The 27,978-nt window shown below is 42.2% G+C and overlaps 2 protein-coding genes across 9 annotated transcripts in view; both read left to right on the plus strand.

Annotated features, from left to right (window-relative positions):
* The first annotated feature begins 224 nt into the window (after positions 1 to 224).
* On the plus strand, positions 225 to 12,396 carry FASTKD5 (FAST kinase domains 5). Of its 4 annotated transcripts, none has more exons than XM_072800257.1 (3): positions 246 to 354; positions 2,778 to 2,884; positions 9,682 to 12,396. In XM_072800257.1, the coding sequence occupies exon 3, from the start codon at positions 9,719 to 9,721 to the stop codon at positions 12,146 to 12,148; it is 2,430 nt and encodes an 809-aa protein (XP_072656358.1). In that variant the 5' UTR covers positions 246 to 354; positions 2,778 to 2,884; positions 9,682 to 9,718; the 3' UTR covers positions 12,149 to 12,396. The 4 variants fall into 4 exon arrangements, with proteins under 4 accessions (XP_072656357.1, XP_072656358.1, XP_072656359.1 ...); XM_072800259.1 differs by lacking the exon at positions 246 to 354 and adding an exon at positions 636 to 771; XM_072800256.1 differs by lacking the exon at positions 2,778 to 2,884 and having other exon boundaries at positions 225 to 354.
* The window catches only part of UBOX5 (U-box domain containing 5), a 42,238-nt gene continuing 14,484 nt past the window's right edge, over positions 225 to 27,978 (plus strand). For 3 of the 5 annotated variants that reach the window (XM_072800266.1, XM_072800269.1, XM_072800270.1), the window contains exon 1: positions 225 to 354. The gene's annotated coding sequence lies outside the window, so the exon portion shown is untranslated. Of the gene's footprint in view, positions 355 to 635; positions 772 to 23,553; positions 23,711 to 27,978 lie in introns of those variants that run through there. The other 2 variants (XM_072800267.1, XM_072800268.1) reach the window with 2 other exon arrangements.

Consider the following 27,978-nt stretch of genomic DNA (forward strand, 5'->3'; position numbering starts at 1 on the left):
ATGTGATTTCTCCAAGGCTATAAAACCTTGAGTGGTGGTCTGGGATTCGAACCGGTTGTCTAGGCTATTCAGCGACTTCCAGAGCGGTCCATCCACGGCGCTGTTTCCCCTCCGCAGGTCCTAGATTTCCCAGTTCTCTCAACAACGTCCTCCGCTGGAAAACGTCCTTGGAAAACGCTGATAGGGTCTTTTGAGCCTCGGCCGCACCCGTCCCTAGCGCGGCAGGCGGAAGTAGCGGGCAATTGGCCGGAAGTGGGGCGGTGAGGTCCGGGTGTTGCTGGAGGAGTCGTGGTGGCGCGGCAGCCCGCGGGGTCCGGGGTTTGGTGTTGCGGCGCCCGCGTTCGCCAGGCTCAGGTGAGTGGCGGCGGCCGGGTAGGAGGTCGCGGCGGCTGCTCTCTGCCCACCTGGGCCTCGGTCCGCCTCTCCCGTCCTGGGCGGCGCAGGGTCGGGCGCGCGCCGAGGCCGGCTGCTCGCTTCCGGGCCTGGCCGCGGACCCCGCTGGCAGGCACGCTTCGGGCTGTATCTCGGCGACCCCGCCCCTCCAGAGTCCTGTGACCTTGGGCACACGGTTCGTCTGAACCTTGACTTTTCCCTCTGGGAGACGGAGATAATAACTGCCTGTCTCATAGGGCCGTTGGGGGGAATGCAGTGAGGTTTTTTGTCGCACTTGTCATTACACTTTCACGTGCGTGCTAACTTGGGGATCTGGAGATTGAGGTGGTAGGCCTGTGGCAGAGCCCGAGATTTTGCATTCCTGACCAGCGCTTCCAGGTGAGGATGATGCCGCTGGTCCGCAGGCCAGTTTGAGTAGCAAATTCTACATTATTTTGCTTAGTACCGGGTCAACCTGAGTCTTCAGTAAATATCAATACGATGTATACCTATTCCCCATTTTTAACAGATGGTTTCTAGTTGCACAAACCTGAGGGTATTATTGATGTCTTCCTCGCTTTTTTCCTCCAGAGATAAAAATAATTGCCCTTTCTCTTTCTGTACAAATCATGACACAGCTCTTCTGTCCTGACTCAGGGAGCTTTGGGCCCTCGTTACACCAGTTACTCATCCACTTCCTTAGGCCATGCTTCATTGCTCGCTCACTGTAAACCGTGGGCCAGTGCTTCATCCTATTGAGCTGGGTAGCCAAGGGCTTTAGCACCAGTGTGGCTGGTGTTCTGTGCTTTCAAGTCATTCGTTGCAGCTGGAATGTAAATTCCTGTTTTCTGCACTTTGCTCACACTTTGTGAGTAGTAAGAACAGCTGCTTTTCCAGAGCTAGATTTTACAACTCAGTGCTCTGAATGGCCTCAGGCAAGCTTTGGGATGAATTCACTGATGCCTAGTAGACCATAATACAGTCTGAAGACTCAGTGTTGCATAATACAATGGAGAAAGTGAGGCTTTCGGCAGTTGTGCAGGCCTAGTTTATTTGACAGTAGCACTTTCTTCCCCATTCATTGGTTTACTTTTCTGATTCCCAACAGGGTCTTGTTATTTGTCATGCAAGTATGCCACCTTTGATATCAGAGCATTCTGAAGTTTTCCCTTCAACTGTCTGAGAAACTATACTGTGCAGCCTTGCAAACCTAGAATAGATAAAAACCAAGAATTTGGTTGAGTTGACCAGTTGACATAACTTTGGGTGCAGATATTTCTCTTTGGTCATTCCTTTAGTTTCACTCACATGGGCTGAGAGGACATGAGTGTCTGCTCTATATTGTTTTTTTTTTTTAATTTTTTTATTTATTTATGATAGTCACACACACAGAGAGAGAGAGAGAGACAGAGATATAGGCAGAGGGAGAAGCAGGCTCCATGCACCGGGAGCCCGACATGGGATTCGATCCCGAGTCTCCAGGATCACACCCTGGGCCAAAGGCAGGCACCAAACCGCTGCGCCACCCAGGGATCCCTGCTCTATATTGTTAAACCCAGAGATTTCCTAAAGACAGATTGTTATGAATCCTTTCAGGGTAGTGCCTCTAACAGAATCATTTGTGGGGTCTTATCAGACTGTATCTAGCCAGACCCTTCTTGCCATTCTGATAGAGGAATAGCGGAGTCTTAAAAAAGGGTAGGAGAGGGCTATCTGTATATAAACTGAAAATATTTCACAAGTAATTGTAATGTGCTGTTTTCTCCAATAAGAATGGAAACTAGAGGGTGCCTGGGTGGCTCAGTTCATGATCTTAGGGTTGTGAGATCCAGCCGGGTTTGAGCTCTGTGCTGGGCATTGAGCCTAAGATTCTCTCTCTCCCTCTCTTTAAAAAAAAAAAAAAGAATGTTAACTTGAACGAAGTGGAGAGGATGGGCTATTAGACTTGGTTTTGATTTGGCTTAACTCTGGGTGATACTTATCTTGACCTGAACACCTTACCATAGCACTAGTGTTTGACCTTCATAGTATTAGTAGATCCCTCACTTGTAGGCTCTGCTTCTGTTTGGAAACCGAAGCACGGAAGAGTTTAGCCCAGTTGGCATTTGTATTAACAGCTAAGGGTTCTTAGGTCAGTCGCTAAGCCCTCATCAGGGGCATTAAAGCTTTGCAAACTCTCAACACCTAGAGAAATTTAATTTTTTGTTTTTTTCAATTCTCAGGATTGCTCAACAAATTATTTGCTAAGACAAGATTAGAGTTTGAAGTATCCATTTATTTGTGGCAATTTATCAGGACATAAGGGGGTTAAACCTTTCTAGCAAAAAGATAAATCAGAATTAAGAGAGGAGATCCAGTAACTGGTGAATTGAATATGCTGAGAGTGTCATATACTTAATCTACAGTTAGCATGGCTGTCTTTCACCATCTGGCTCCCTTCCTCTAACTTCTGGACTATAGTTTAAACGAAGCTATTCGGCTTTGCTCAGACCTGTATCTGGAAGGTGGAAAGGTAAGAGTCCTCATTCCTGTGAAATAACATCATTCAGGGTGGTTAGGCAGTGCCAGGGGTCTCTGAGGCTCCATGCTGGTTTGTTAGACCCCCTAAAGAGAGATGGGGAATAGGATATACATGTAGTTAAGTTTATACACTTAAACTAGGAAAGGAGCTTTGTGCTGATGTCATATGTCTTTGAACCTCTAGAGATGGTATCAGGAGTTACTGATTGGGCATCTCATAGTATTCCCTTTCCAGCTTTCTTATGGATTCTCTGGGAGTCCTTAAGTAGGGAGGAACTAACTCTCTCAGCTATTCTCTATCTGGACAAACATATCCTGGCAGCCTTTCCTTTGCAGTGCCTTTCCTCCTTACCGTACTGCTTTATTGGTTCTGTATCTTCCCTTTGTTTCTTTCCTTTCCTTCTCCACAGTACTCAAGACTAGACTTCTGAAGTGGTTATATTTCAGACCTATATATGTAGATATGGTGTCTATACAGTTATGCTAAAAGTTGCATGGTGAAAAAGTAAGTAGCTCCTACTTGCCATTTGCAGTTGGCTCTGCATACCTCTACGATTCTTTATTTTGTCATCATTTCTGTTACTGGGCATCCTTAAGGAAGTTCTGTAGAGAGTAGGAATTGCTTTGACTAGAAAAACTTCAACATATTCCTTGAAACTTAAGGTTACTTTCTTTACTGATTGTCTTGAAGAATACCTTAATTTCTTGTTAGTGCATGCACAAACTTAATTTTTGTCAAACTTGGACGTGGTTTACACAGTCCAATAGTTTTATGGGATTTATGACACTAAATCTTTTTTATTTTTATTTTTTTATTTTATTTTTATTTTTTTTTTTTTTTAAATTTTTATTTATTTATGATAGTCACACACAGAGAGAGCGAGAGAGGCAGAGACATAGGCAGAGGGAGAAGCAGGCTCCATACACCGGGAGCCTGACGTGGGATTCGATCCCGGGTCTCCAGGATCGCGCCCTGAGCCAAAGGCAGGCGCTAAACCGCTGCGCCACCCAGGGATCCCCTAAATATTTTTTAAAATATTTTATTTATTCATTCATGAGAGACAGAGAGAGAGAGAGAGAGAGAGGCAGAGACACAGGCAGAGGGAGAAGCAGGCTCCATGCCAGGAGCCTGATGTGGGACTCGATCCCGGGTCTCCAGGATCACGCCCTGGACTGAAGGCAGTGCTAAACTGCTGAGCCACCTGGGCTGCCCTATGACACTAAATATTAATTCTCTTTATTTTTCCTTCAATTTTTTTTTAAATTTATTTATGATAGTCACACAGAGAGAGAGAGAGAGAGGGGCAGAGACATAGGCAGAGGGAGAAGCAGGCTCCATGCCCTGGGAGCCCGACGTGGGATTCAATCCCAGGTCTCCAGGATCGCGCCCTGGGCGAAAGGCAGGCGCTAAACTGCTGCGCCACCCAGGGATCCCCATTTTCCTTCAATTTTTATTCTGTGGAGGCACTTTCAACTCTTGGCTTCTTTTGGCATTTATCAGTATATTTATGAATAATATATTTGTGTTGCTGTTTCTTGGTTTCTAGGAGATATCTGTGTCTATAAAATCTTTGGCGACTTTATTATGGGCTTTGAGACTCTGGGTCTCTTGTGTCCCTACCCAACCTCCTCTATTCCTCTTCCTCTCCCTGCATCCTCCATATATAATTTGCTCAAACTTTTTTTTTTTAAGATTTTATTTATTTATTCATGAGAGACACACACAGAGAGAGAGGCAGAGACACAGGCAGAAGGAGAAGCAGGCACTGTGAGGGAGCCGGATGCAGGACTCGATCCTGGTACTCTAGGATCACGCCGTGGGCCAAAAGCAGATGCTCAACCACTGAGCCACCCAGGCGTCCCAGTTTGCTCAAACTTTTAAATTAAGCTGATATTCAAGGTTTGTATCTATAAATTATGTAAATATTCATAGCTGAGCAGGGAGTATAATATAACATTTTCTTCTTATACAACTTTTTTGTTTTCCTGAAGTTAATAATTTTTGTCACTGTTATGGGCTTGGTTTTTTGTTTACCTATTGCTTGTCTGTCCCCAGATTATTCCTCAGAAGTATACATCTCCCCTCTTTGGTAATATTTACTTCCTCTGGCATGAACTGGTTGTTCTCTATGTCTGCTCACAGTTCTAGTCTTGGGATTTTCAGTATCCTGGGGTTTCCTTGCTTCTCTCCTGCTCAGTTGAACCCTAAATTCAGGAGCCCTTATGTTTCCTGCCAACGTCTAGGTCTTCAGTTATGGTACATCTCCTTACCTTGATGATGGAATATCTTCCAGCCTTCCTGTAGATTTCGGTCTTTTTTGTCTTCTCTTTGTTCTTTTTTGTGAGTACTATAAACTAGCTGTAGTGATAGCTCAAGTCTTAGACTATAGACATAGCTCATTTTGCACTTTTTTTTTTTAAGATTTTATTTATTTATGCATGAGAGAGAGAGAGAGAGAGAGAAGGCACAGACACAGACACAGGCAGAGGGAGAAGCAGGCTCCGTGCAGGGAGCCTGTCATGGGACTCGATCCCGGGTCTCCAGGATCAGGCCCTGGACCCAAGGTGGCACTAAACCGCTGAGCCACCCGGGCTGCCCCATTTTGCACTTTATTGTACTTCACAGAGAGCATGTTTTTTACAGATTGAAGATTTGAGGCAACCCTGTGTCAAACAAGCCTGTTGGTACCATTCTTCCGACAGCATTTCCGACCACACTTATCTTTGTGTCACATTTTAGTAATTCTTAGAATATTTCACATGTTTTTGTTACTATTGTGTTTGTTAGGGTGGTCTGTGATCAGTGATTATGACTTGCTGAAAGCTCAGATGATGGTTAGCATTTTGTAGCAATAAAGTATTTTATAATTAAGATACGTATATTGTGTTTTAGATATAATGCTATTGCGCATGTAACAGACTATAGTATGGTGTAAACATAACTTTTCCATGCATTGGGAAACCAGAAAATTCTTTGACTCGCTTTATCGCGACCATTACTTTATTGCAGTGGTCTGGAACTGAATAACACTGAGCACACCTCAGAGGTGCCAGTGTTAGAGATGAAAGGGGCTTTTGAGTTCACTCAGTTTTAACCCTCCAGCTCCCTGGTATCTGGAAATCCTGTAGATTGTTTAGGGTCCTCCCTACTTCTTTGTCTGGAATCTCACTCCTCTTCTTATACACCAGGAATGTGGATTTTGGAATCAGACAATCTTTGATACCAAACTCCACTTCATCCTTTAGCTGTGTAGCCTTCAGCAGGTTTCTTTTTTTTTTTTTTTTTTTTAATTTTTATTTATTTATGATAGTCACACAGAGAGAGAGAGAGAGAGAGAGGCAGAGACATAGGCAGAAGGAGAAGCAGGCTCCATGCACCGGGAGCCCGACGTGGGATTCGATCCCGGGTCTCCAGGATCGCGCCCTGGGCCAAAGGCAGGCGCCAAACCGCTGTGCCACCCAGGGATCCCTTCAGCAGGTTTCTTAGTCTTGTGAAGTTCCTTTTCCTCATCCACAATGTAGAGAAAAATAAGACCTACCTTTCAGAGATTGTGAGGATTGGAGCTAATGCAGATTTAACATGTGCATAGTAGGCTTGGCACAGAGAAGGCTCTAAGATAATTGTGGCTGTTGTTTCTTCTATCTTGGAATTTAACCTGTATTTTTGCAAATCAAAAAAGAGCCACATTAATTCAAAATACAGAGTCAGTACCACTCAAACATTGATGTTCAAGGAAATGGTTCTTTTGTTCATCTGGTGACCATGCGCAATAAGTTCATTAAGTACTCTTAGGTAGTATTTATTGAAGTAATTTAAGTTATTTAATGTGCTTTTAAAGTTATTTATAAAGATATTTGTTTAATTCATATACTTTTCTGTTATTTTTTTTTTTATTTTTATTTATTATTTATGATAGTCACACAGAGAGAGAGAGAGAGAGAGGCAGAGACACAGGCAGAGGGAGAAGCAGGCTCCATGCACCGGGAGCCCAATGTGAGATTAGATCCCGGGTCTCCAGGATCGCGCCCTGGGCCAAAGGCAGGCGCCAAACCGCTGCGCCACCCAGGGATCCCTACTTTTCTGTTATTAACAGTTCCAATGCCAGTTGAAAGGGGAAAAAAGTTTATCAAAGATATAGCAGAAAGTCTCTCCACCAAAAAGCTAGATAGTTACTTTCCTTTTATACAAGTATTTTAGGTGATGGCACTCATTTGTGTTCTCTTTGTTTCAATGAATGTTTGTATGTACTTTTTCTCATATTGATGCCTCCCACACGCTTATCTTGTAAACCAAGCCTCCTCCTTCCGGATGGACATTTGGATTATTTTCAGGGTTTTTGTTTGTTCGTTTGTTTTTAAGATTTTATTTTTAAGTGATGTACACCCAATGTGGGGCTCAAACTTAAAACCCTCAAGATCAAGAGTCACACATTCTACCAATTGAGCCAGCCAGGTGTCCCAGTTTTTCTTTAGAGCAGTTATTTTGTTAAAAAAACAAAAATTTTTTTTTCCTTCCAGTTTTTCCAAACTTGTTTCCAAGATGAGATAGATATATATAGATTTGAATAGTTTAGGCTTTAGTTGCAGATTGTGTTGAGCCAAATATAGATTCCAGGTTCTAAAGCAGGTCTTCTTAAAACCCCTGTTCTGTCGCGGCACCCTGATGGCTCAGTTGGTTAAGTCTTGGACTCTTGGTTTCAGCTAAGGTGGTGAGATCGAGCCCCACATCAGGTTCCTCGCTCAGTGTAGACCCTGCTAGAGATTCGCTGCCTTTCCCTCTCCCATCTGCCCCACCCCCTACTCACGTTCTCTCTCTTTTTCTCTCTCCCCAAAAAAAGAAAGACAAAATCTTTTTTTTTTTTTTTTTTAAGTGGGGGATGCCTGGGTGGCTCAGCAGTTGAGTGTCTGCCTTCAGCTCAGGGCATGATCCTGGGGTCCTGGATCGAATCCCACATCTCATGAATCTCATGAATAAATAAATCTCATGAATAAATAAATAATTTTTTTTTTTTAAAGCCCTATTCTATCAACTGGAGAGTTTCATTACTTCTGTTTTGTTCCTACCATACCTGTGGTGCAATATTGGTTGAGGCAAAAATCTTTAATTATCTCTAACTATTAAAGGAAGAGTTATTTTAGTACTATTTTCCTCATGTTTTCTAATTTTTAAAAAGTTGGCATCTGGGGGCACCTGGACCTGGGTGGCTGTCGGTTAAGTGCCTTCAGCTCAGGTCATGAGGTCCTGGTATTGAGCCCTACATCGGACTCCCTGCTCAGTGGGGAACCTGCATCTCTCTCTTCTCCTCACTCTTGTGCTCTTTCACTCTTTCTATTGCTGCCCGGCACTCTCTCTCTGTCTCTCAAATAAATAAATAAAATCTTAAAAAAAAAAAAAAGATTGGCTATCTGAATCCATAGGACTAAACTTAATGGTTTATAGCAAAGTTTTTCTGTAAAGGGCCATATAGTAAATATTATATTTTCTTTCATGGCTACTCAGTTCTGCTCTTGTACTGAGAAAGCAGGCAGAAACAATATGTAATGTGTGGCCTGGATATTTTCAGATAAAACTTTACCTAAAAAATAGGTGGAGGGGTGGATTTGGACCCCTGAACCATAGTTTTATGACACCTGGTCTGTAGTATCTGGGCCCATAGATTGAAACTTAGTAGACAAAATGGTCCATAGTCCACAGTAAAGAATTTAGTGTATAAAGATTTAATGTGATAGAATTCTGCTCTGGTTTACAAAGAAATTAGAGCATACATTCCTGCCATCTAGAGAAGCCTACATAGCTGGACTACCTGAACAAAGCTACTGGCCTGCCCTGTGGCCACCTGGTTTTCCTCCTGTGGGCTCTGGAGGGAAGGGGCTGCCAGGGGAGTTAGGCAGGGATTTCTGAAAGTCCCTGTGGCACCCTCAGAACCTACAAGGGATTATGTGTAGCAACAACCTCATCTGGTCCACATTGTGGCAGCTCAGGGCTCACTGGGTTTTGCATGTCAGGCTTTGGGATTTCTCAAGTGGAAGGAAAACTAAAAGCCTTTAGAGAAAGCAGGAGTATAGCAGAGTCAGTGTTACAGCCTCTCATGGTTTCTACTGTGGGGGACAGTGGGTCCTGCACAGCTCAGAAGCAGGGTGGTCAATACCTGACTCATTGGCGACATTGCTCATCAGCCGCCTCCAGAGGAAAGCTGTGCTGCTCCTCTTGCACGTCAGCAGGGCAGGCATGTGAATTGGTGTTCCCTGAACCGTGAGCCCGACTTTGAGATGCTTTTTGCTTCCCATCCGTGAATTGACAGCAGAGCACATCCGCCTTCTGCCTTCTCCCACCAAAATGCGTTTTTGAGTATACATTCCAATTGCCTGACTACTCTGTGGTAGTGATTCAGTATCTGATAAGCTACCTGGAGAGAACAGGCACCTTCTAGAAGGTGTAGGAGCAGCATCAGAAGACAATCCCATAGTCAAAAACTTCATACTTTAGGAACAGGGAGGGTTATCGTGGGTATAATTAATTAAACTTTTACACCAGATCCCACTTTCTACTTTTGGTTTTAGCACAATAACTTTTACCGACTTTCTTATTCTCCAAGTGGGCCCCTTTCTACCTTGATATCAAAGAGAGGGAGTTTATCCTAGATGTGTGCTGTCTTGTGGTTTGGCCATTCACCAGCATGGCACTTATTTGAGTGGAGAGCAGTGTAGCTTAATCCATTTCTTATAATGTGTACATTTTGGTACTGTGATAGGTGGAAGCCACTTATTCTTCATCTACCCTTTTTTCAGTATCTGGCACCAATTCTGGCCCAGTCATTTGTGACCCATGGCTCTTGCGATATGCCGAAGATTTCCAGGCAGTTTCTGTGGAACGCCTCCCCGTCCAGCTCTAATCAAGCACCATATAAACAAGAAATTGCCTGGACAGACCTGTGAGGACTGTGTTCTGACTGGCAGAATGATCCATACTGACGCCAGAATGGCAGCCACCCTCAAGTTCTTAAAACCTTTAGGATATCAAGCGTTTTGCAACCCTTTTGCCTACAGTGCTACCCAAAGTGTGACATACTGGAATGTGGGAAGCTGCACATGGCAGACGGAACAGGACCCTCCAGAACACAGCAGCCTCTGCCATCCTGCCAAAAAAGTTGAGAACATTAATAGCACTTCCTCTTCTCAGAGACTTCTGACAACCAGCAGTGCCCTCCCAGGTTCGGAAACCAGCAGGGCTCCTGCCTCTCAGGCCAGCACGTTAAAGTCGGGCTCACCCAGGGCTGCAGGAGTTGTTGAAGAGGATATAGAAATTTTTGATTCCTTTGAAGACCCCCGAGGTTTCCTACAGCTAAGGCCAGAGTACCAGCTTCACAGCTATAACAGATCTGAGACTTGTCAGCCCCTTTCTGTTTCAGAAGGTGAATTAATTTTGCACAAAGTCACAGTTTATCAAGGTAATCTCCAGCCTCAAGTCATTGCTGAGTATTTCTGTAAGCTGAGCTCTCTGCCTGCAGAGCAGCATCATGTTGTGCTGTCCAGTACCAGGTTTGCTTTGCTCTGCCAGCTAAGTGTGAAAAATATACAACTCTTTGATGTCCCAGATCTGATCAATATTTTGAAAGCCTTTGTCAACCTAGGAATCCCTCCATCCCATTCAATGCTAGGTGTGTATGAAACCAGATTTTGCAATAAGGTGTGGGAGATGAGTGTGGATCAACTTCTCTTGGTGGCTGACCTCTGGCGTTACTTGGGCCGCAGAGTACCTCGGTTTTTAAAAATCTTCTTTAGTTATCTTAATTTACACTGGAAAGAGCTATCCTTGTCCCAGCTGATTCACTTAATTTATATTATAGGTGAGAGTCGTCAGGTACCCCAAGACCTCATGCAAAAATTGGAATCGTTGGTTCTCAAATACATAGATTTGATCAATTTAGAGGAGATTGGTACAATCTGTTTGGGATTCTTTAAATCAAGTAGTAGTCTCTCTGAATATGTCATGCGGAAAATTGGAGACTTGGCTTGTGCTGACATGCAGCATCTGAGTAATTATGCCTTAGTGAATATTCTAAAAATGTTCCGTTTCACGCACGTGGATCACGTAAATTTCATGAAGCATTTTGGCCAGATTGCTCCTCAACGAATTCCTTTTCTTGGAGTTCAGGGTGTCATGCATCTGACTCTTGCTTGCTCAGCCCTACGTGTCCTGGATGAAGGGCTAATGAATGCTGTGGCTGCTTCTTTGCCTACGAGGGTGGCATACTGTCGAAGTAAAGATATAGCCAAGATCCTGTGGTCATTTGGAACTCTGAATTATAAGCCACCCAATACAGAAGAGTTTTATTCTGCCCTGATAAATGAGATTCACAGAAAGATGCCTGAGTTCAATCGATACCCAGAGCACCTGCTCACTTGCCTGTTGGGCCTGGCATTTTCTGAGTACTTTCCATTTGAGCTCATCAACTTCGCTTTGAGTCCAGAGTTCGTCAAGTTAGCTCAGGCGAGAAGTAAGTTTGAACTCACTAAGGAGCTGTATACTCTTGATGGTATAGTTGGCACTGAGTGTCTAGATTACAGAGGCAATCGTCTTAGTGCTCATCTTCAGCAAGAAGGGTCAGAAATGCTGTGGAATTTAGCAAGGAAGGATATGTGCTCAAAGCCTGAATTCCTAGAAGCTCTCTTTTTACTTGAGACCATGTTGGGTGGGTCTCAGTACATCAAACACCATATGATTTTGCCTCATACCCGATCTTCTGACTTAGAGGTCCAGCTTGATGTTAACATGAAGCCATTGCCATTTAACAGAGAAGCCATACCAGTTGAAGAAGAAGCCACATTAAAGCTTAAGCATGTGGGAGTCAGCCTTACAGATGATTTGATGAATCAGCTACTCCAAGGAAAATCAAGAAAACCTACCCAGGGAGAAACTGAGTCAGAAACTGAGCCACGGGCAAGAGAATTAGAGAAGACAGCCATACATTTAGGGAGCTCCCCTTGCAGTATGGCAGACAGATTAGGGGCAGACAGATTAGCCTGCATGCAGGCCCCACAGGTGAAGCTGGCCATTCAGTTGACAAACAAAAACCAATATTGCTATGCTTCCAGAGATCTGCTTGGACTGCACAATATGAAGAGGCGGCAATTGAATCAGCTTGGGTACCGTGTGGTAGAGTTATTCCACTGGGAGTGGCTCCCACTACTGAAACGAACTCGCTTAGAAAAGCTGATGTTCCTCCATGAGAAGGTTTTCACTTCTACTTTCTGAACGGCTTTAAGGGACATTGTTACTCATAAATGCCCTAGAGGTACACTATACAAGGTGTTGGGAAACAGTTATAAAAGCTAGAATATAGGTTTGGTAATAAAATCATCTGTTGAGGAGACTTAGCTGTGTTCTTATCTATGGCAAAGTGAAGTTACTGTGTGTTACCATGAATTAATTGTAACCTGGTCCAGTTGTACAAGTTGTTGCTAATTTGTGCAGGTAATGAATAAACCTCTTAATATGCCCTATTTTCAAGCAATTCCTATCATATTTTTCTTCCTCTCTTTACTGGCCTTACTTCATCATGATTTTGCTTTTTAAAGATAAAAGTATAGCCAGACATTGTCAAAGCCAATTTTTTAAAAGTGGTTTTCATGTACTTTATTTTTTTAAAGATTTTTATTTATTTATTTGACAGAGCGCACAAGCAGGGGGTTAGGGAGAGGGAGAAGCAGATTCCCTGCTGAGCAGGGAGTCAGACATTAGGCCTAATTCCAGGACTCTGGGATCATGCCCTGAACCAAAGGCAGATAGATGCTCAACCGACTGAGCCACCCAGGTGCTCCTCATATGCTTTATTTTATTTTTTAAAGATTTTTATTTATTTATTCATGAGAGACAGAGAGAAAGGGAGAGACACAGAGAGAGGCAGAGACGCAGAGGCAGAGGGAGAAGCAGGCTCCATACAGGGAGCCTGATGCGGAACTCCGTCCCGGGACTCCAGGATCATGCCCTGGGCCGAAGGCAGACGCTAAACCACTAAGCCACCCAGGGATCCCATATACTTGATTTTAAAATAAGAATCTTTTTTGAGTTGTCTGGTTGGCTCAGTCAGCTTAGTGTCTGCCTTCAGCTCAGGGCATGATCCCAGGGTTCTGGGATCGAGCCTTGCATTGGACTCCCTGATCATAGGGGAGTCTGCTTCACCCTCTCTGCCTCTCCACCTGCTTATGTTCTCTTGTCAAATAAATAAATAAAATCTTAAAAAAAAAAACAATCTTTTGAGGCACCTAACTGGGTCAGTTGGTGAAGCATGTGACTCGATCTCAGGATTGTGGGTTCAAGCCGCCCATTGGGTGTGGAGCATACTTAAAAAATAAATAGGAATCTTTACAACTTCATTTACATTTCATGATTTCCCCCCCATGCATGTTTTCTTCACATCCTTTAAAGTCTCATTCTTATTTAGATTTTGTTGGTTGTCCTTAGTTGATGGTTCTTCCTGCTTTCAAGAGCCATTTCAGAATTAGTGAGCTTGGGATCCCTGGGTGGCGCAGCGGTTTGGCGCCTGCCTTTGGCCCAGGGCGCGATCCTGGAGACCCGGGATCGAATCCCACATCGGGCTCCTGGTGCATGGAGCCTGCTTCTCCCTCTGCCTGTGTCTCTGCCTCTCTCTCTCTGTGTGTGACTATCATAAAATAAATAAAAATTAAAAAAAAAAATTAGTGAGCTTAATGTCCTCTAGCCCCCTCTACTGCATTTCTACTTCTCTTGCATAAATTCTTCCCCCTACCTTTCCCTCCAAATATTTTTTCCCTAAAATTGGATGTAGAAAAGTGGAATTAAATGAATGTCTGTTGGGTCAGTGATTCCCAAATCCAATGACCAGGTGGAATGTTTTTCATGAGAAGTGGTTCAAACAAGAAGGAAATGCATTACCTTCCATTAGAAGTCTAGTGGGCTTCAGGTTTGGTTGTATTAGCACCATAAACATAAAGAGGTTATATATAAAGAGATTCTATGTATATGGATCCTATATATGTGTAAGCAACTTAATACAAGTAACCTTTGTAAACATTTAGGGGTGAGAATTTTAAAAAAGATCCCTCCCACCCTTATTCAGATTTCCTCTCAAAGGTCGCTTCCCTTCCCAGGCAAAACAGTACCTTGGTTGGCTTTTGATCATGCTCTGTCATCTTCAGTTTCATTTTCCTCACTGCACTTAGCAGTATCAGAAATTATTCTGGGGACACCGGGGTGGCTCAGCAGTGGAGTGTCTGCCTTTGGCTCAGGGCATGATCCCAGTTCATGGATCGAGTCCCACATTGGGCTCCTGCAAGGAGCCTGCTTCTCCCTCTGCCTGTGTCTCTGCCTCTCTCTGTCTCTCATGAATAAATAAATAAAATCTTAATTAAAAAAAAAATTAAAAAAAAAAAGAATTAACAATAGCCCTTTGAGTTAACTGTGTTTTGTTAACTAATTAATCTCCAGTGCACGTAGTGGGTTGCAGCACAGAGATGATAATGTTTAGTGAATATGGTCTGGGAATTTAGACTGGTTAGGCATTGCTGGGGAGTTGAGGTGGAAAGAAGGCAGAGGGTGGGGGTAGAGAGGTAGAGCAGATCTGGGTCACAGTTAACAGCGTTACTAAAGAGCCTAAGTATATAGGGGCTGGGTGCTTCTAAGGGAGTCTTAAGTAGGAATAATTGGGCAGATTCATCTTTTAGAACTGTTAGGTAAAAAGGATAGAATGAGATTGAGGAAGGGTATATGAGATATATTAGGGAGAATATTTCACAAATGAGTGTAAGAGCTCAGGTGAGACATAATGAGGGCCAGAACTATGGGAATGGAAAGTCTGAGTTTCAGAGGTGATTGGAAGGAGAAAGGCAAGACTTGCTGATTGGTTGGATTAGGGAATGGGGATTTTAGTGTTGACCACATTGATATGGAGTCAGCAACTAAAATTGGAACCAAAGCAGGAAAGGTGTTTGGGTAGAGGGTTAGTTAATCTCACCTGGTCACCTCTAAGATGAGCTTCCAGGCAGAAATAGCCAGGCTGAGGTCTCAGATGGGGATCTGGGCAGGTGGCAGAACCACAAGTGAGTGAAATCGCCTGGACAGGTGGATAGGATGTTATTGCAGTTTGGGGATCAGGGAAGAAAAGATAACCAAGAATAGAAAGAATACCAGCATTTATAGGGAGAGCAAAGCGAAGGGGACCCAGTGGTAAAGATAAAAAAAGAAGAAATAACCACACTTAGGGAAAATGGTAACACAAGTTTGTCAAGGGTCCTCAAACTACCCTCACAAAAAGGATTCACAGAACTTGTAAAAGCTGTTATACTCACAGTTATGGTTTATTACAGTGAAAGGATACAGATTCAAATCAGCAAAGGAAAAAGGCACATAATGTAGAGTTTAGGAGAGACCAGGTACAAGCTTTCAGTTGTCCTTTTCCAGTGCGGTCACATGGGCAGGTCTTAATTTCATCCCAACAGTGATATTTGCCAACATTTATCCATATTACTAATCAGGGTAGCTCACCTGAGCCTGTGCAGGGTTTTTATTGGGGGAGGGGGGAGTCATGTAGGCATGGAGTGCCCACGTGGCTGGCCTTAGTTATTCAGTCCCCAGCCCCTTCAGAGGTCCAACTGACATGCCCAAGCCCCCACCATAAATCACATTGGTAGTGTAAGCTGTCTGGTGTAGCTCAAGGTCTCAGGTGTATGCAGACAGTCTTAACAGGAAGGATGTTCCAAGGGCTTAGAGATGATCTCCAAGGAGCTAGTAAAGGACCAGTTTTTTGGGAATGTGCAGGGTTTGAACCCCCCCCCCGCCCCAAACCTGCCGAGTTAACCTTTCATTGCACAGAAGCCAATAGGAAAGGAGAGGATTTGCACCATGTCAGTTGCTAGGGAGAGAGCAGTGAGGGCAAGAACCAAAAATCTCCAACTTGGTCATCACTGATGACATTAACAATAGCAGTTTGAATTGGATTGTCAGAGCAAAAACCAGACTGCACACCTGTTGAATATTGAGAATTAAGGAATGGGTTGCAAATGTTGGGGCAATTCCTTGAGAACCTTTGAAGAGAAGGGAAACCTTGAGCAGGATACAGAGTGGGAGTAGGATTGCCAATATAATACAGAATGCCGGGGATCCCTGGGTGGCGCAGTGGTTTAGCGCCTGCCTTTGGCCCAGGGTGCGATCCTGGAGACCCGGGATCAAATCCCACGTCGGGCTCCTGGTGCATGGAGCCTGCTTCTCCCTCTGCCTATGTCTCTGCCTCTCTCTCTCTGACTATCATAAATAAATAAAAATTTTAAAAAAATACAGAATGCCTGGTTAAATTTGAATTTTGGGGACACCTGGGTGGCTCAGCCATTTAGGGCCTGCCTTCGGCTCAGTGCGTGATCCTGGAGTCCCAGGATTGAGTCCCACATTGGGCTCTTTGTGTGAAGCCTGCTTCTCCTTCTGCCTGTGTCTCTGCCTCTCTGTCTGTCATGAATAAATAAAATCTTTAAAAAAAATTTGAATTTCAGATAAGTAATAATGTTTTGTGGTAAAATACGGATAAAATTGGCCTTTTCAAGTGTGCAATTCAGTGACAGTACATTGATGATGTGCAACCAATCAGCACTGTCTAGTTCAAGAACATTTTTTTCACCCCCCAAAAAAACTCCATGCCCATTAAGCAAAGATTCCACGTGTACCCCTCTCCCCAGACCCTGGCAACTATCTATCTGCTTTCCATTTCTGTGGATTTACCTATTCTAGATATTTCCAAAAAGTGGAATCCTACAGTATGTGGCTTCTTACACTTAGTATAATGTTACTAAGATTCACCCATGTTATGCATGTGCCAGTACATCATTACGTATAGCTGAATAATAGTCCACTGTTTGGACATACCCTATCTTGTTTATCCATTCATCAGTTGATTGACACTGCATTTTTCCACTTTTTTGACTATTGTGACTGGTGCTGTTATGAACATTGATGTGGCATATTTTTTTGAATGCCTGTTTCTAGTACTCTGGATATATACCTACAAATGAAATTGTTGGGTTATATGTTAATTTGATATTTAACCTACTGAAGAACTGCCAGGCTTTTCCACAGTGGCAATAACATTTTACATTTCTAACAGCAATGTATTAGGGTTCCACTTTCTCCACATCTTTGCTAACACTTTGTGTGTGTGTGTGTGTGTGTGTGTGTGTTTTAAATAGTTGTTCTAGTGAGTGTGAAGTGGTATCTCATTGTGGTTTTGATTCATATTTCCCTGATGACTAATAGTGCTTAGTATCTTTCTTTTCTTTCTCCGTCTCTCTTTTTTTTTAATGTTTTTTTTTAAATTTTTATTTATTTATGATAGTCACAGAGAGAGAGAGAGAGAGAGGCAGAGACATAGGCAGAAGGAGAAGCAGGCTCCATGCACCGGGAGCCCGACGTGGGACTCGATCCCGGCTCTCCAGGATCGCGCCCTGGGCCAAAGGCAGGCGCTAAACCGCTGCGCCACCCAGGGATCCCTCCGTCTCTCTTTTTAAGTAGACTCCACACCCAGTGTGGCGCTTGAACTCATGACCCTGTGATCAAGAGTTGCATGCTCTATTCACTGCACCAACCCGGCACCCTTAGCATCTTTCAATCTTAACAATACTGAGTCTTTAATCCATGAACAGGAGATGTCTTTCTATTTATTTAGGTCTTTTTTAATTTCTTTCAGCAGCATTTTATTTTATTTTAAAGATTTAATTTATTTATTCATGAGAGACACAGAGAGAGAGAGGCAGAGACACAGTCAGAGGGAGAAGCAGGCTCCATGCAAGGAGCCCGATGTGGGACTCGATCCGGGGACTCCAGGATTACACCCTGTGCCAAAGGCAGGTGCTAAACTGCTGAGCCACCCAGGGATCCCCTTCAGCAGCATTTTATAGTTTTCGGTGTATAATTCTTGCTCTCCCATAGTTACATTTATTCCTTAGTATTTTTTTTTTTTTAAGATTTTATTTACTTATTCATGAGAGAGAGAGAGAGAGAGAGAGAGAGGCAGGCTCCCTGCAGGGAGTCCGATGTGGGACTCAGTCCCAGGATTCCAGGATCACACCCTGGGCCTAAGGCAGACACTCAACTACTGAGCCACCCAGGCATCCCAGTATTTTTATTTTTAATGCTACTATAAATGGAAGTTTTATTTTCACTTTTTTTCTTTTATTTTTTTAAGATTTTATTTATTTGACTGGGGAAGAGAGAGTGAGAGAGAACACAGGCAAGAAGAGCAGCAGGCAGAGGGCAAGGGAGAAGCAAGCTCCCCACTAAACAGGCAACCAGATGTGGGGCTCGGTCCTAGGACCGTGGGATCATGACCTGAGCTAAAGACAGACACTTAACCAACTGAACCACCCAGGCACCCCTGTTTTAACATCTCTATGAATTGCTTGTTACAAGTGGTTAGAAATATGAATGATTTGTCCTGCATTTTTGCCTAATTCTTTTACGAGCTATAAGAGTTTTTGTGTATGTGTTGATTCTTTAGAATTTTCTATATACAGGATCATATAATCTGTGGATAAAGGTAGTTTTTCTTCTTTCTGCTTTGGAGACCTTTTTATTTCTTTTTCTTGCCTACTTTCTCTGGCTTGAGCTGCTTATATGAAATTGAATAGAAGTGGTAAAAGTGGGCATCCTTCTCTTGTTCCTGATCTTCTGGAGGATTCTCTCAGTCTTTCACCGTTGAATATATTAGCTGTGGGTTTCGCATGAATACCCTTATCATGTTAAGGAAGTTCCTTTCTGTTCTTAGTTTTCTGAATGTGCAATAAATAATTTTTTAGCATATGTCACAGATAGTACATAGGACATTCTTTTTTTTTTTTTTTTTTAAGATTTATTTATTTAGGGCAGCCCCCATGGCGCAATGGTTTAGCGCCGCCTGCAGCCTGGTGGGTGGTCCTGGAGACCCAGGATTGAGTCCCACATCAGGCTCCCTGCATGGAGCCTGCTTCTCCCTCTGCCTGTCTCTCTGTCTCTCTGTCTCTCTGTCTCCCCCTCCGTGTGTGTCTCACATTAATAAATAAATAAAATCTAAAAAAAAAAAAAGATTTATTTATGTATTTATTTATTTATTAGAGATACAGAGATTGAGAGAGAGAGAGAGACAGGCAGAGGGAGAAGCAGGTTCCATGCTGGGACTCGATCCTGGGTCTCCAGGATCACACCCTGGGCTGAAGGCGGCACTAAACTGCTAAGCCACTGGGGCTGCCCCATAGGACATTCTTCAAGAAAAAAATCTATTGTTCATCTGATTTCCAGATTTAAGTGGGCAGTTTTTATTTTTATTTGCCAAGTTGGCAACACTAAGAAAAACTCAGCACCAAGGCAAAGTTTTTTTGAGGACACTGTTGAGGACAGAAGAGACTTACATGTTGAGGAGGGTCCAGCAGTAGTCAGAGATAAGCATTCAGGAGAGAGGTGAGAACAGATGGAATAAGGTCCAATGGTCACATTTATACATGAAGAACATGGCTACTCCACCTGGCGTCCCATAGAATTTTGCTGACTCTATTAAGGTGGTGAGTAAATGGTATTAGAACCCTTAGTTTAGGGGATCTCTGGGTGGCTCAGCAGTTCAGCGCCTGCCTTTGGCCCAGGGCATGGTCCTGGGGTCCCAGGATGGAGTCCCACGTTGGGCTCCCTGCATGGAGCCTGCTTCTCCCTCTGCCTGTGTCTCTTTCTCTCTCTCTCTCTCTCTCTCCCTATGTCTATCATGAATAAATAAAATCTTTAAAAAAAAACAAAACAAAACCCTTTGTTTATCTCTTTGTTTTGAGACTGTGAGTCTCTTAAAATTAAGAGACCCATTTGTGCCTTGATTTGAGTTTATGAGGGTTTTTTTTTTTTTAAGATTTTATGTATATATTAGGGAGAGAGAGCAAGCATGAGAAGAGGGGTAGGATCAAAGGGAGAGGGAGAAGGAGGCCCACCACTGAGCAAGGAACCTGATGTGGGGCTCCATCCTAGGACCCTGGGATCATGACTTGAGCCAAAGGCAGATGCTTTTCAACCCTTCCCTTGAACCTTTCTCAACCCTTCCCTTGAACTTTCCCTTATTCAGCCTGCATACAGGGAGGCAAAGGAGAAAGGTCTGTCTCTGTCTGGCCATCCAGACCTGTAGGAACTGTCAGATGCAAGAAAGCCAAAGGCAGATGGCCCACTGAGCCACCCAGGCACCCCAAGCCTATGATTTCTTAAGAGTAAAAATTGTGCCTACCTGTGCCTAGCAGAGAGCCGTGCACATATTAAGCCATTGAAGGGTGAATGGGCTCCAACCATATAGGATTGCAAGTTGCTTCTGGGTGCACACACCTCTGTTCTGGTCTTCTGTGCACCTCTCACTGATGGATGACTGTGTGGGATGTGCTAGGACAGCTGTCTTTCATTTTAACCAGCTCGAAGAAAAATGAACACAAGTCACATTTTTTTCATGGATGGACAAGTAACTCAATTTAGAAATTATAAGAAGTATTGTTCTTCTTTAAAAGCTGAAGTGCCCAATTTATAAAATTGCTCAGTGCATTGGTATTCCACCCACTCTTTGAGGTTAAATGCTTTTCTCTTATTTGACAGGTAATCTTTTCTTCTTTTTTTCCCTCTGTAACCTGTTTGAGCCTAGTCTTTAAAATATGTGTATCTGCCAGAATTACTTTCCATTACATTTTTGTGAGACTCAGAAATCCGGTTGTATAACTCAGCTGTGGCAACTTCTTTTTAGGCCAAAGGAAGATGGATGCTCAGGTGTTCAGAAAGTGTCATGGTCACCTTATTCTCTTCTAAATCATCCCCCCACACTCCTTACCCCCATGTTCTGGGTCCTCAACCACAAAAAGGCTTACTTAGCTGCTTCAAGCTACAAGGAAGCACAGATAGAAACCTTCCAGAAAAGATGACCAACTTGTCCCAGTTTGCCTGGGACTTTTCTGGTATTAGCACAGAAAGTTCCACATTCTGGAAAAACCCTCAATCCTGGATAGACCAGAAGATTGATCACCCTACCTCTGTATCCCTTCTCAACCCTTCCCTTGAACTTTCCCTTATTCAGCCTGTGTACAGGGAGGCAAAGGAGAAAGGTCTGTCTCTATCTGGCCATCCAGACCTGTAGGAACTGTCAGATGCAAGAAATACTCTGAGCATTTTTTTTTTTTTTTTTAGAGCATTATATCTATACGCTCAGTCCTCTCTGGTATCATCCTGCAACCCCAGGAACCTAGTCCGATTGTTTAACTACTTACATGTACTTTAAACACACAAAAGGAAAAACAGTGTGGCCCATCACTCTAAATCTGTTGCCTATTTTAAATTTCTGCATGGGCACCATTGCTCCCAAACTATTCATGTATATGATAGATTTTTAAAGAGATTTATTTATTTATTTGAGAGAGAGTGTGGGCAAATGGAGGAGACGGGCAGAGGGAGAGGAGAGAGTATTCTCAAGCAGACTCCCAGCTTGGAGTAGAGCCCCACATGGGTCTGATCCCAGGACCCTGAGATCGTGACCTGAGCTGAAATCAGAGAGTCAGACATTCAATCAACTGAGCCACCGAGGCACACTCTTAGATACAGATTTTTAGCAGATATGTGATCATAATACTTATACTATTTTGTGTTCTTTTTTAAATTTTATATATACTTTTACAGTTTTTCTACATAGTCATATTTATCATTTAAGTATCAGGTATACCAAGAATAAATGTGTCACTGAAGTGTTTCTTACAATGTGGGTAGACGGATTCACTGGACTCTTGAGTTGGCCTCAGGAACCTAGTTCTGGCCTTAGGTTCTGGGTAAAGAACTTTAAGACTTCTGTGATAATAGAGTTGAATTTAGGGGCTCAGTGGGTAGAACATGTGACTCTTGATCTTGAGATTGTAAGTTCGAATCCCACATTGGATGTAGAGAATACTTAAAATCTTTAGGGCAGCCCCGGTGGCTCAGCGGTTTAGCGCTGCCTTCAGCCCAGGGTGTGATCCTGGAGACCCGGGACCGAGTTCCACGTCAGGCCCCCTGCATGGAGCCTGCTTCTCCCTCTGCGTGTCTCTGCCTCTCTCTCTCTCTCTCTCTCAATAAATAAATAAATAATCTTTAAAAAAAATCTTTAAAATAAAATAAAAGGCTTCTTAGAGGACAATACCAGGGATCCTTGTGATGGAACTGTTCTGTCTTGACTGTGGTGGTGATTATACATGTCTCTACATGTGTTAACATTGCATAGAACTGAATCCATATAGGCACACATGCCTAACTAAGTACATGTAAACTTGGGAAATTGAGTAAGATCATGGATTGTGTCATTGTCAGCTTCCTGCTTGTGACACACTGTGTTGTAGCTATGCAATTACTGGTTAAAGTGTGGTTACTGGTAACCGACACTGGTTAAAGGGTACATGGGATCTCTGTGTTGTTTCTTACAACTGCACATGAATCTACAATGATCTTAAAATAAAAAGTTTATTTTTTTAAAAAGATTTTATTTATTTATTCATAGAGATAGAGAGAGAGGCAGAGACACAGGCAGAGGGAGAAGCAGGCGTCATACAGAGAGCCCGACGTGGGACTTGATCCAGGGTCTCCAGGATCACGCCCCGGGCTGCAGGTGGCGCTAAACTGCTACGCCACCGGGGCTGCCAAAATAAAAAGTTTAATTAAAATCTTGAAAAGTAAAATATTTTTTCAGGCTGGCTGGCTGGCTCAGTTGGTAGAGAACACGACTCTTAATCTCAAGATCATGAGTTTGAACCCCACATCGGAGATAGCTTACTTTAAAAATTTTTTTTTCCTTGAAGGTACTTTTGAAATCCTTGTGAGACAATAATATGTTATACATAGTTCATTTTCCTCCTTCTTCCTCTTTAGACACCTTTCCCTCAAAAAGAAAAATATTAAAGGAAGAAAATGCCCAGGGAGAAACTGAGATTGCTAGTGTATTTCTTGGTACTGTATACTTTGATGCCTTCAGGAAGCCATTTGCAAAGATAGCCCCTCATGTAGAACAAAAAGATAGTGGGAACTCCTTGAAGGGTGAATTGCCTCTAAGTGGTTCAGAATTGCTTTGTCATCTAGGAGGTTAATGGCAGCCTTTTCATTAGTGTCATTTCTTTCCCTGGTTATAAGCCTTCTGTGACTTCCTTCTGTCCAGTAGCTTTCAAACTTTTTTTTAAAATCACAGTCCTCAGTAAGAAATGCTTTTTATAATAGTGAAAAGGATTAAAGGGGAAAGGAGAGAAAATGAGTGGGAAATATCAGAGAGGGTGACTGAACATGAGAGACTCCTGACTCTGGGAAACGAACAAGGGGTAGTGGAAGGGGAGGTGGGCGGGGGGATGGGTGACTGGGTGACAGGCACTGAGGAGGGGGGCACTTGACGGGATGAGCACTGGGTGTTATGCTATATGTTGGCAAATCGAACTCCAATTTAAAAAATATACAAAAAAGAAAGAAAGGCATGCTTTTTACATCAAAACCCAGACTAATGGTGCTGTTTCAGGTGATAGAGCATGTGACTCTTGATTTGGGGTCTGTGAGTTTGAGCCCCATGTGGGGTGTAGAGATTACTTAAAAAAAAATCAGAATAATAGATAGAAATATAGTTCCCTTTTTTAAAAAAAATTATTTATTTATTTTAGAGAAAGCATGCATGCACATGAGAGGAGAGTGAGGGGCAGAGGGAGAGGGAGAGAGAAACCATGAGCAAACTCCCTGCTGAGTATGGAGTCCCAGGACTCTGAGATCCTGACCTGAGCCTAGACCAAGCGTTGGACCTTAATCAACAAAGCCACCCAGGTACCCTAGAAATATAGTTTCAATTATACTGAAACAAAAGTTTCACAAAACACTGCCCATCCTTATGTATGGTGCCCTCCGACTCTATTCTACTTCATTAAAAAAAAAAAAATTCTGGTATGTCTCAGTAATGTGAGTTCTTGCTTCTTGATCTGCAGTTTGGGAGAAAAATACTACCTCAGACCACAGGTAAAGTAGCCTGAAGCCCCTTGGTGTAAGATTCACTGCCTTCCTCATCTGACTGCATCTGCTTTTCTGGCCCTGCCTCCTCCTCCCCTTCTAAGAAGCTAAGTGGTATATTCAGCATTTCCTAAACCAACATCACTGTCCCATCTCTATGCTTTAGCTATTACTGGTTCCTGTCTTAGTGTCCTTCCTCTGCTCCTGTTCTGCCTCCTGACTCCCATGTCAAGTACATATTGTCCATTGTTCATTAGTATGTAGTAAGTCCCATTTCAGAGTTGTCCATGAGGTCAGACATGTTCTTTGTTGTCTCCAGTTCAAACATTACTCCTGTGAATTCTTCCCTAAATTCTGGGTATACTTTTGGCCAGTGTTTATCCATTTTTTTTCATGAGGAGCCACATTAAAAAATTTTATATTGAACCTAGTATATAATTTCTTATATGTATTTGTATAAAACTGAAGCAGAAGTTTCATAAAATAGGGGCTCCTGGCTGGTTCAGTTGGTGGAACATACTACTTGATCTCAAGGTTGTGAGTTCAAGGCCCATGTTGGGTGTAGCGATTACTTGAAATCCTAAGAAATAATTTCATAAGTTTTCCATATTATGTACACTTCGATATTTTATCTTCTCTTCCAGTTAATATTTCTTTTCTTCAACCCATAACTTGATTTCAAAACCACAAATTGATAACATTCACTTAGGCCATCCTTCCCTACACTGAATGTCATTTGCAGAAAGCTCTGTTACAAACTTATATTCCATAGTCACTGTTGAAAAGAGGTCCATCATGCCTCAAGACTTGAGGACAAGACCATTTCATTTCATTTATTTTTTATTTTCCTTTTCTTCTTTTTTTCACAAGATAACTTGTAGAGAATATTTATTACAGCATTTTTTTCATAGTAAAAAATTATAAACGTACATAAAAAAGCAATGAAAAAATAAACTGTTTTAGTCATGTAACTGAATACTACGAAGGGGGCACCTGGGTACCTTAGTTGGTTGAACATCTGCCTTCTGCTCAGGTCATGATCCTGAGGTCCTAGGATCAAGCCCTGCATCAGACTCCCTACTGAATGGGGAGCCTGCTTCTTGCTCTTCCTCTCCTTCTGCCCCTCTCCTGCCACTCATGTTCTCTCTCTCTCTCTCTGTGTCTCAAATAAATAAAATTTGAAAAAAAATACTATGAAAATTTTAAAATGAATAAACCAGATACCCACATTTAAACATGGAAAACCTTAGAATGATAATGCTGAATGGAAAAGCCAGTTGTAAGATGATGTGCATGGTATATCCTTAAGGTACATTAAAAATACGTAAGACTGGGGGATCCCTGGGTGGCTCAGTGGTTTAGCGCCTGCCTTTGGCCAAGGGCGTGATTCTGGAGTCCCCGGATTGAGTCCCGCATTGGGCTCCCTGCATGGAGCCTGCTTCTCCCTCTGCCTGTGTCTCTGCCTCTCTCTCTCTCTCTCTCTCTCGGATAGATAAATAAAATCTTAAAAAATATACCTAAGACTACTACATATTGATTATAGATACACACTTACCAATACTGATTTGAATGAGAGACACCAACTTCAGATTAGAGTTCACCTCTTGGTAAAAAAGGAAAGGAAATGGGAATAGTGATGATTTTTGTTGGTATCTTTTCAGTTTTGTCCTTAATACTGAAATGAGAAGCAAATGTGGCAGTGTTTATATCTGCTAAATCTAGGTAGTGGATATAAGAGTGTTTACTATATTCTTTTTTATCTGAAATATTTTGTTTAAAAAAGGAAAAAAATCTTCGTAATGAAAATTGACTTGTGTCTTATCTGTTTATAAACCTGTATTATCTTGCTGTCTTGTAATGCTTCAATTATCTGGCTCCAGGCTACTTGTCTGAACTGCAGGGCACTTTAGCCATGATCCATGGCCTTCAATTTATACTCAGATGCAGTCTCTCTTTTATTTAGATGCCAAATTTGGAAAAGAAGCTCTCATTTGTACATATTTACTAGAGTAAATATATAAGTAAGTACTGTAAGTATTTGCAAGAGTTCAGGTAAACGGCCATTTCTCAGGCAGGGCTGAGGAGAGTCTTCCTGGGTGAGGCTGTCTGCATTTTCATATGTTGAAGCATTCTTTTTTTCTGGATTAAGCATTAAGGCAGGAGGAACTTGACCTTAAAAGATCAGGGGTATTGGAATCAGAGGTGATAAGATCACAGAAAGACCTTGATGGCAACCAGAGTCCTATAGAATCCTATAGTGTTTGGATATCACTATTTGTCAAAGAAACAGATACTATCATTTGTAATGTGTTTTAAAATAGTCTGTCACTTACATGGCACACTCATTTGTTTCAATTTGATCTCCAGTTTTTTATTTGTTTCAGTCACTTTTCTCCCCATTCTTATTATTAATAGGCTTTTTTTTTTAGGGGCACCTGGCTGGCTCAATTGGTAGAGCAACCGACTTGATCTTGGGCATGTGAATTCGAGCCCTGCATTGAGCATGGAGATTACTTAAATAAAATGTTAAAAAAAAAAAAAAGATTTAAAATGAAAAAAAAAAACATTATTTTTTAGAATGGTTTCCGGTTTACAGAGAAAGTGAGCAGATAATATGAAGAATTCCCATATACTTTCTCTTGCTTGCATGTCATTTCTTCTATTACTAGCATCTTGCATTAGTGTGGTACATTTGTTATAATAGGTGAGCCAATATTAATACATTATTATTATTATTATTATTATTATTATTTTAAAGATTTTATTTATTTATTCATGGGAGACAGAGAGAGAGAGAGGCAGAGACAGAGGCAGAGGCAGAAGCAGGCTCCATGTAGGGAGCCCCACGCAGGGACTCAACCCCGGGACTCCAGGATCACGCCCTGGGCCAAAGGCAGACGCTAATCCACCGAGCCACCCAGGGATCCTCTTAATACGTTATTATTAACTGAAGTTCATAATTTACATCAAGGATCACTGTGTTGTTGATTCTGTGGATTTTGACAAATGCCTAATGTCACATATCTACCTACCATTACAATATCATACAGAATAGTTTCACCACCTCACCATTTCATTTTTATCTCTATATTCCAGTGCCTAGCATGGGGCTTATAAATGTTATATGAATGTGCAATAATATCTCATCTAAAATTAGATATGAGCAATCAAATTCAGTAGAATTTGAAAAACATTTGAAGAACAATCTGCCACAACCAAATAGAGCCTATCCTAGGAATAAAAGGATGGTTTAAAATTAGAAACATGTGCTATCTCTCATTAGTCTGTCAGATAAGAAAAATAATAAAACTCAATATATAGAGAAAATCAGAATTCAAAGCATATCCCTGATTTTCAAAAAAAAAAACTCTGAAAGTTAGAATGCTTTATTAACATAAAAAGAATATTTCAATTAGCATTATTTCAAAGATGATACACTGGAAGCATTTTCTAATGGAACAAAACAAGTATGGCAACTCTATTATTATTTCATATAATTCTGGAAGTTCTAGCTAATGAGGTAAAATGAGAGAAGGATTACCATTTTGAGAAAGAGGCTCTAATTATTATTGAGATTATAGAACCCCCCCCCCCCGCAAAAAGAAACCTGAAAATCTATTAAAATCAATTGAACACATCATAGGTACACAAGTGAAAAAGTTTCCTCTATATAGCAAAACTGGTTAGAAAAATTAATGGGATAAAAGGATCCTATTAATAAATAGCCACCTTAACAAGAAATATGTTGGATATCTTAAGAAAAAAAGTCAAAATTGTATTAAGACAAAAATCGACTTGGGGCACCTGGGTGGCTCAGTGGTTAAGCATCTGCCTTTGGCTCAGGTTGGTTCCCTGGGTCCTGAGATCAAGTTCCACATCAGGCTCCCCGTCGGGAGCCTGCTTCTCCCTCTACCTATGTCTCTACTTTCTCTGTCTCTCATGAATAAATGAATAAATCTTTTTTAAAAAATTGACTTAAAATTGTTATATCTTTTTTTTTTTAATTTTATTTATTTGAGAGAGCGAGTAAGAGAGCATGAGCGGGTTGGGGGTTGTTGAGGCAGTGGGAGAGGGATAAGTAGACTTCC

This window comes from Canis lupus, chromosome 26 (assembly GCF_048164855.1).
Source record: "Canis lupus baileyi chromosome 26, mCanLup2.hap1, whole genome shotgun sequence".
In the NCBI taxonomy this organism is placed as follows: domain Eukaryota; kingdom Metazoa; phylum Chordata; class Mammalia; order Carnivora; family Canidae; genus Canis; species Canis lupus.

Coding starts and splice junctions, on each gene's coding strand:
- FASTKD5 (XM_072800256.1), top strand. CDS start 9,719: ATGGCTCTTGCGATATGCCGAAGATTTCCAGGCAGTTTCTGTGGAACG.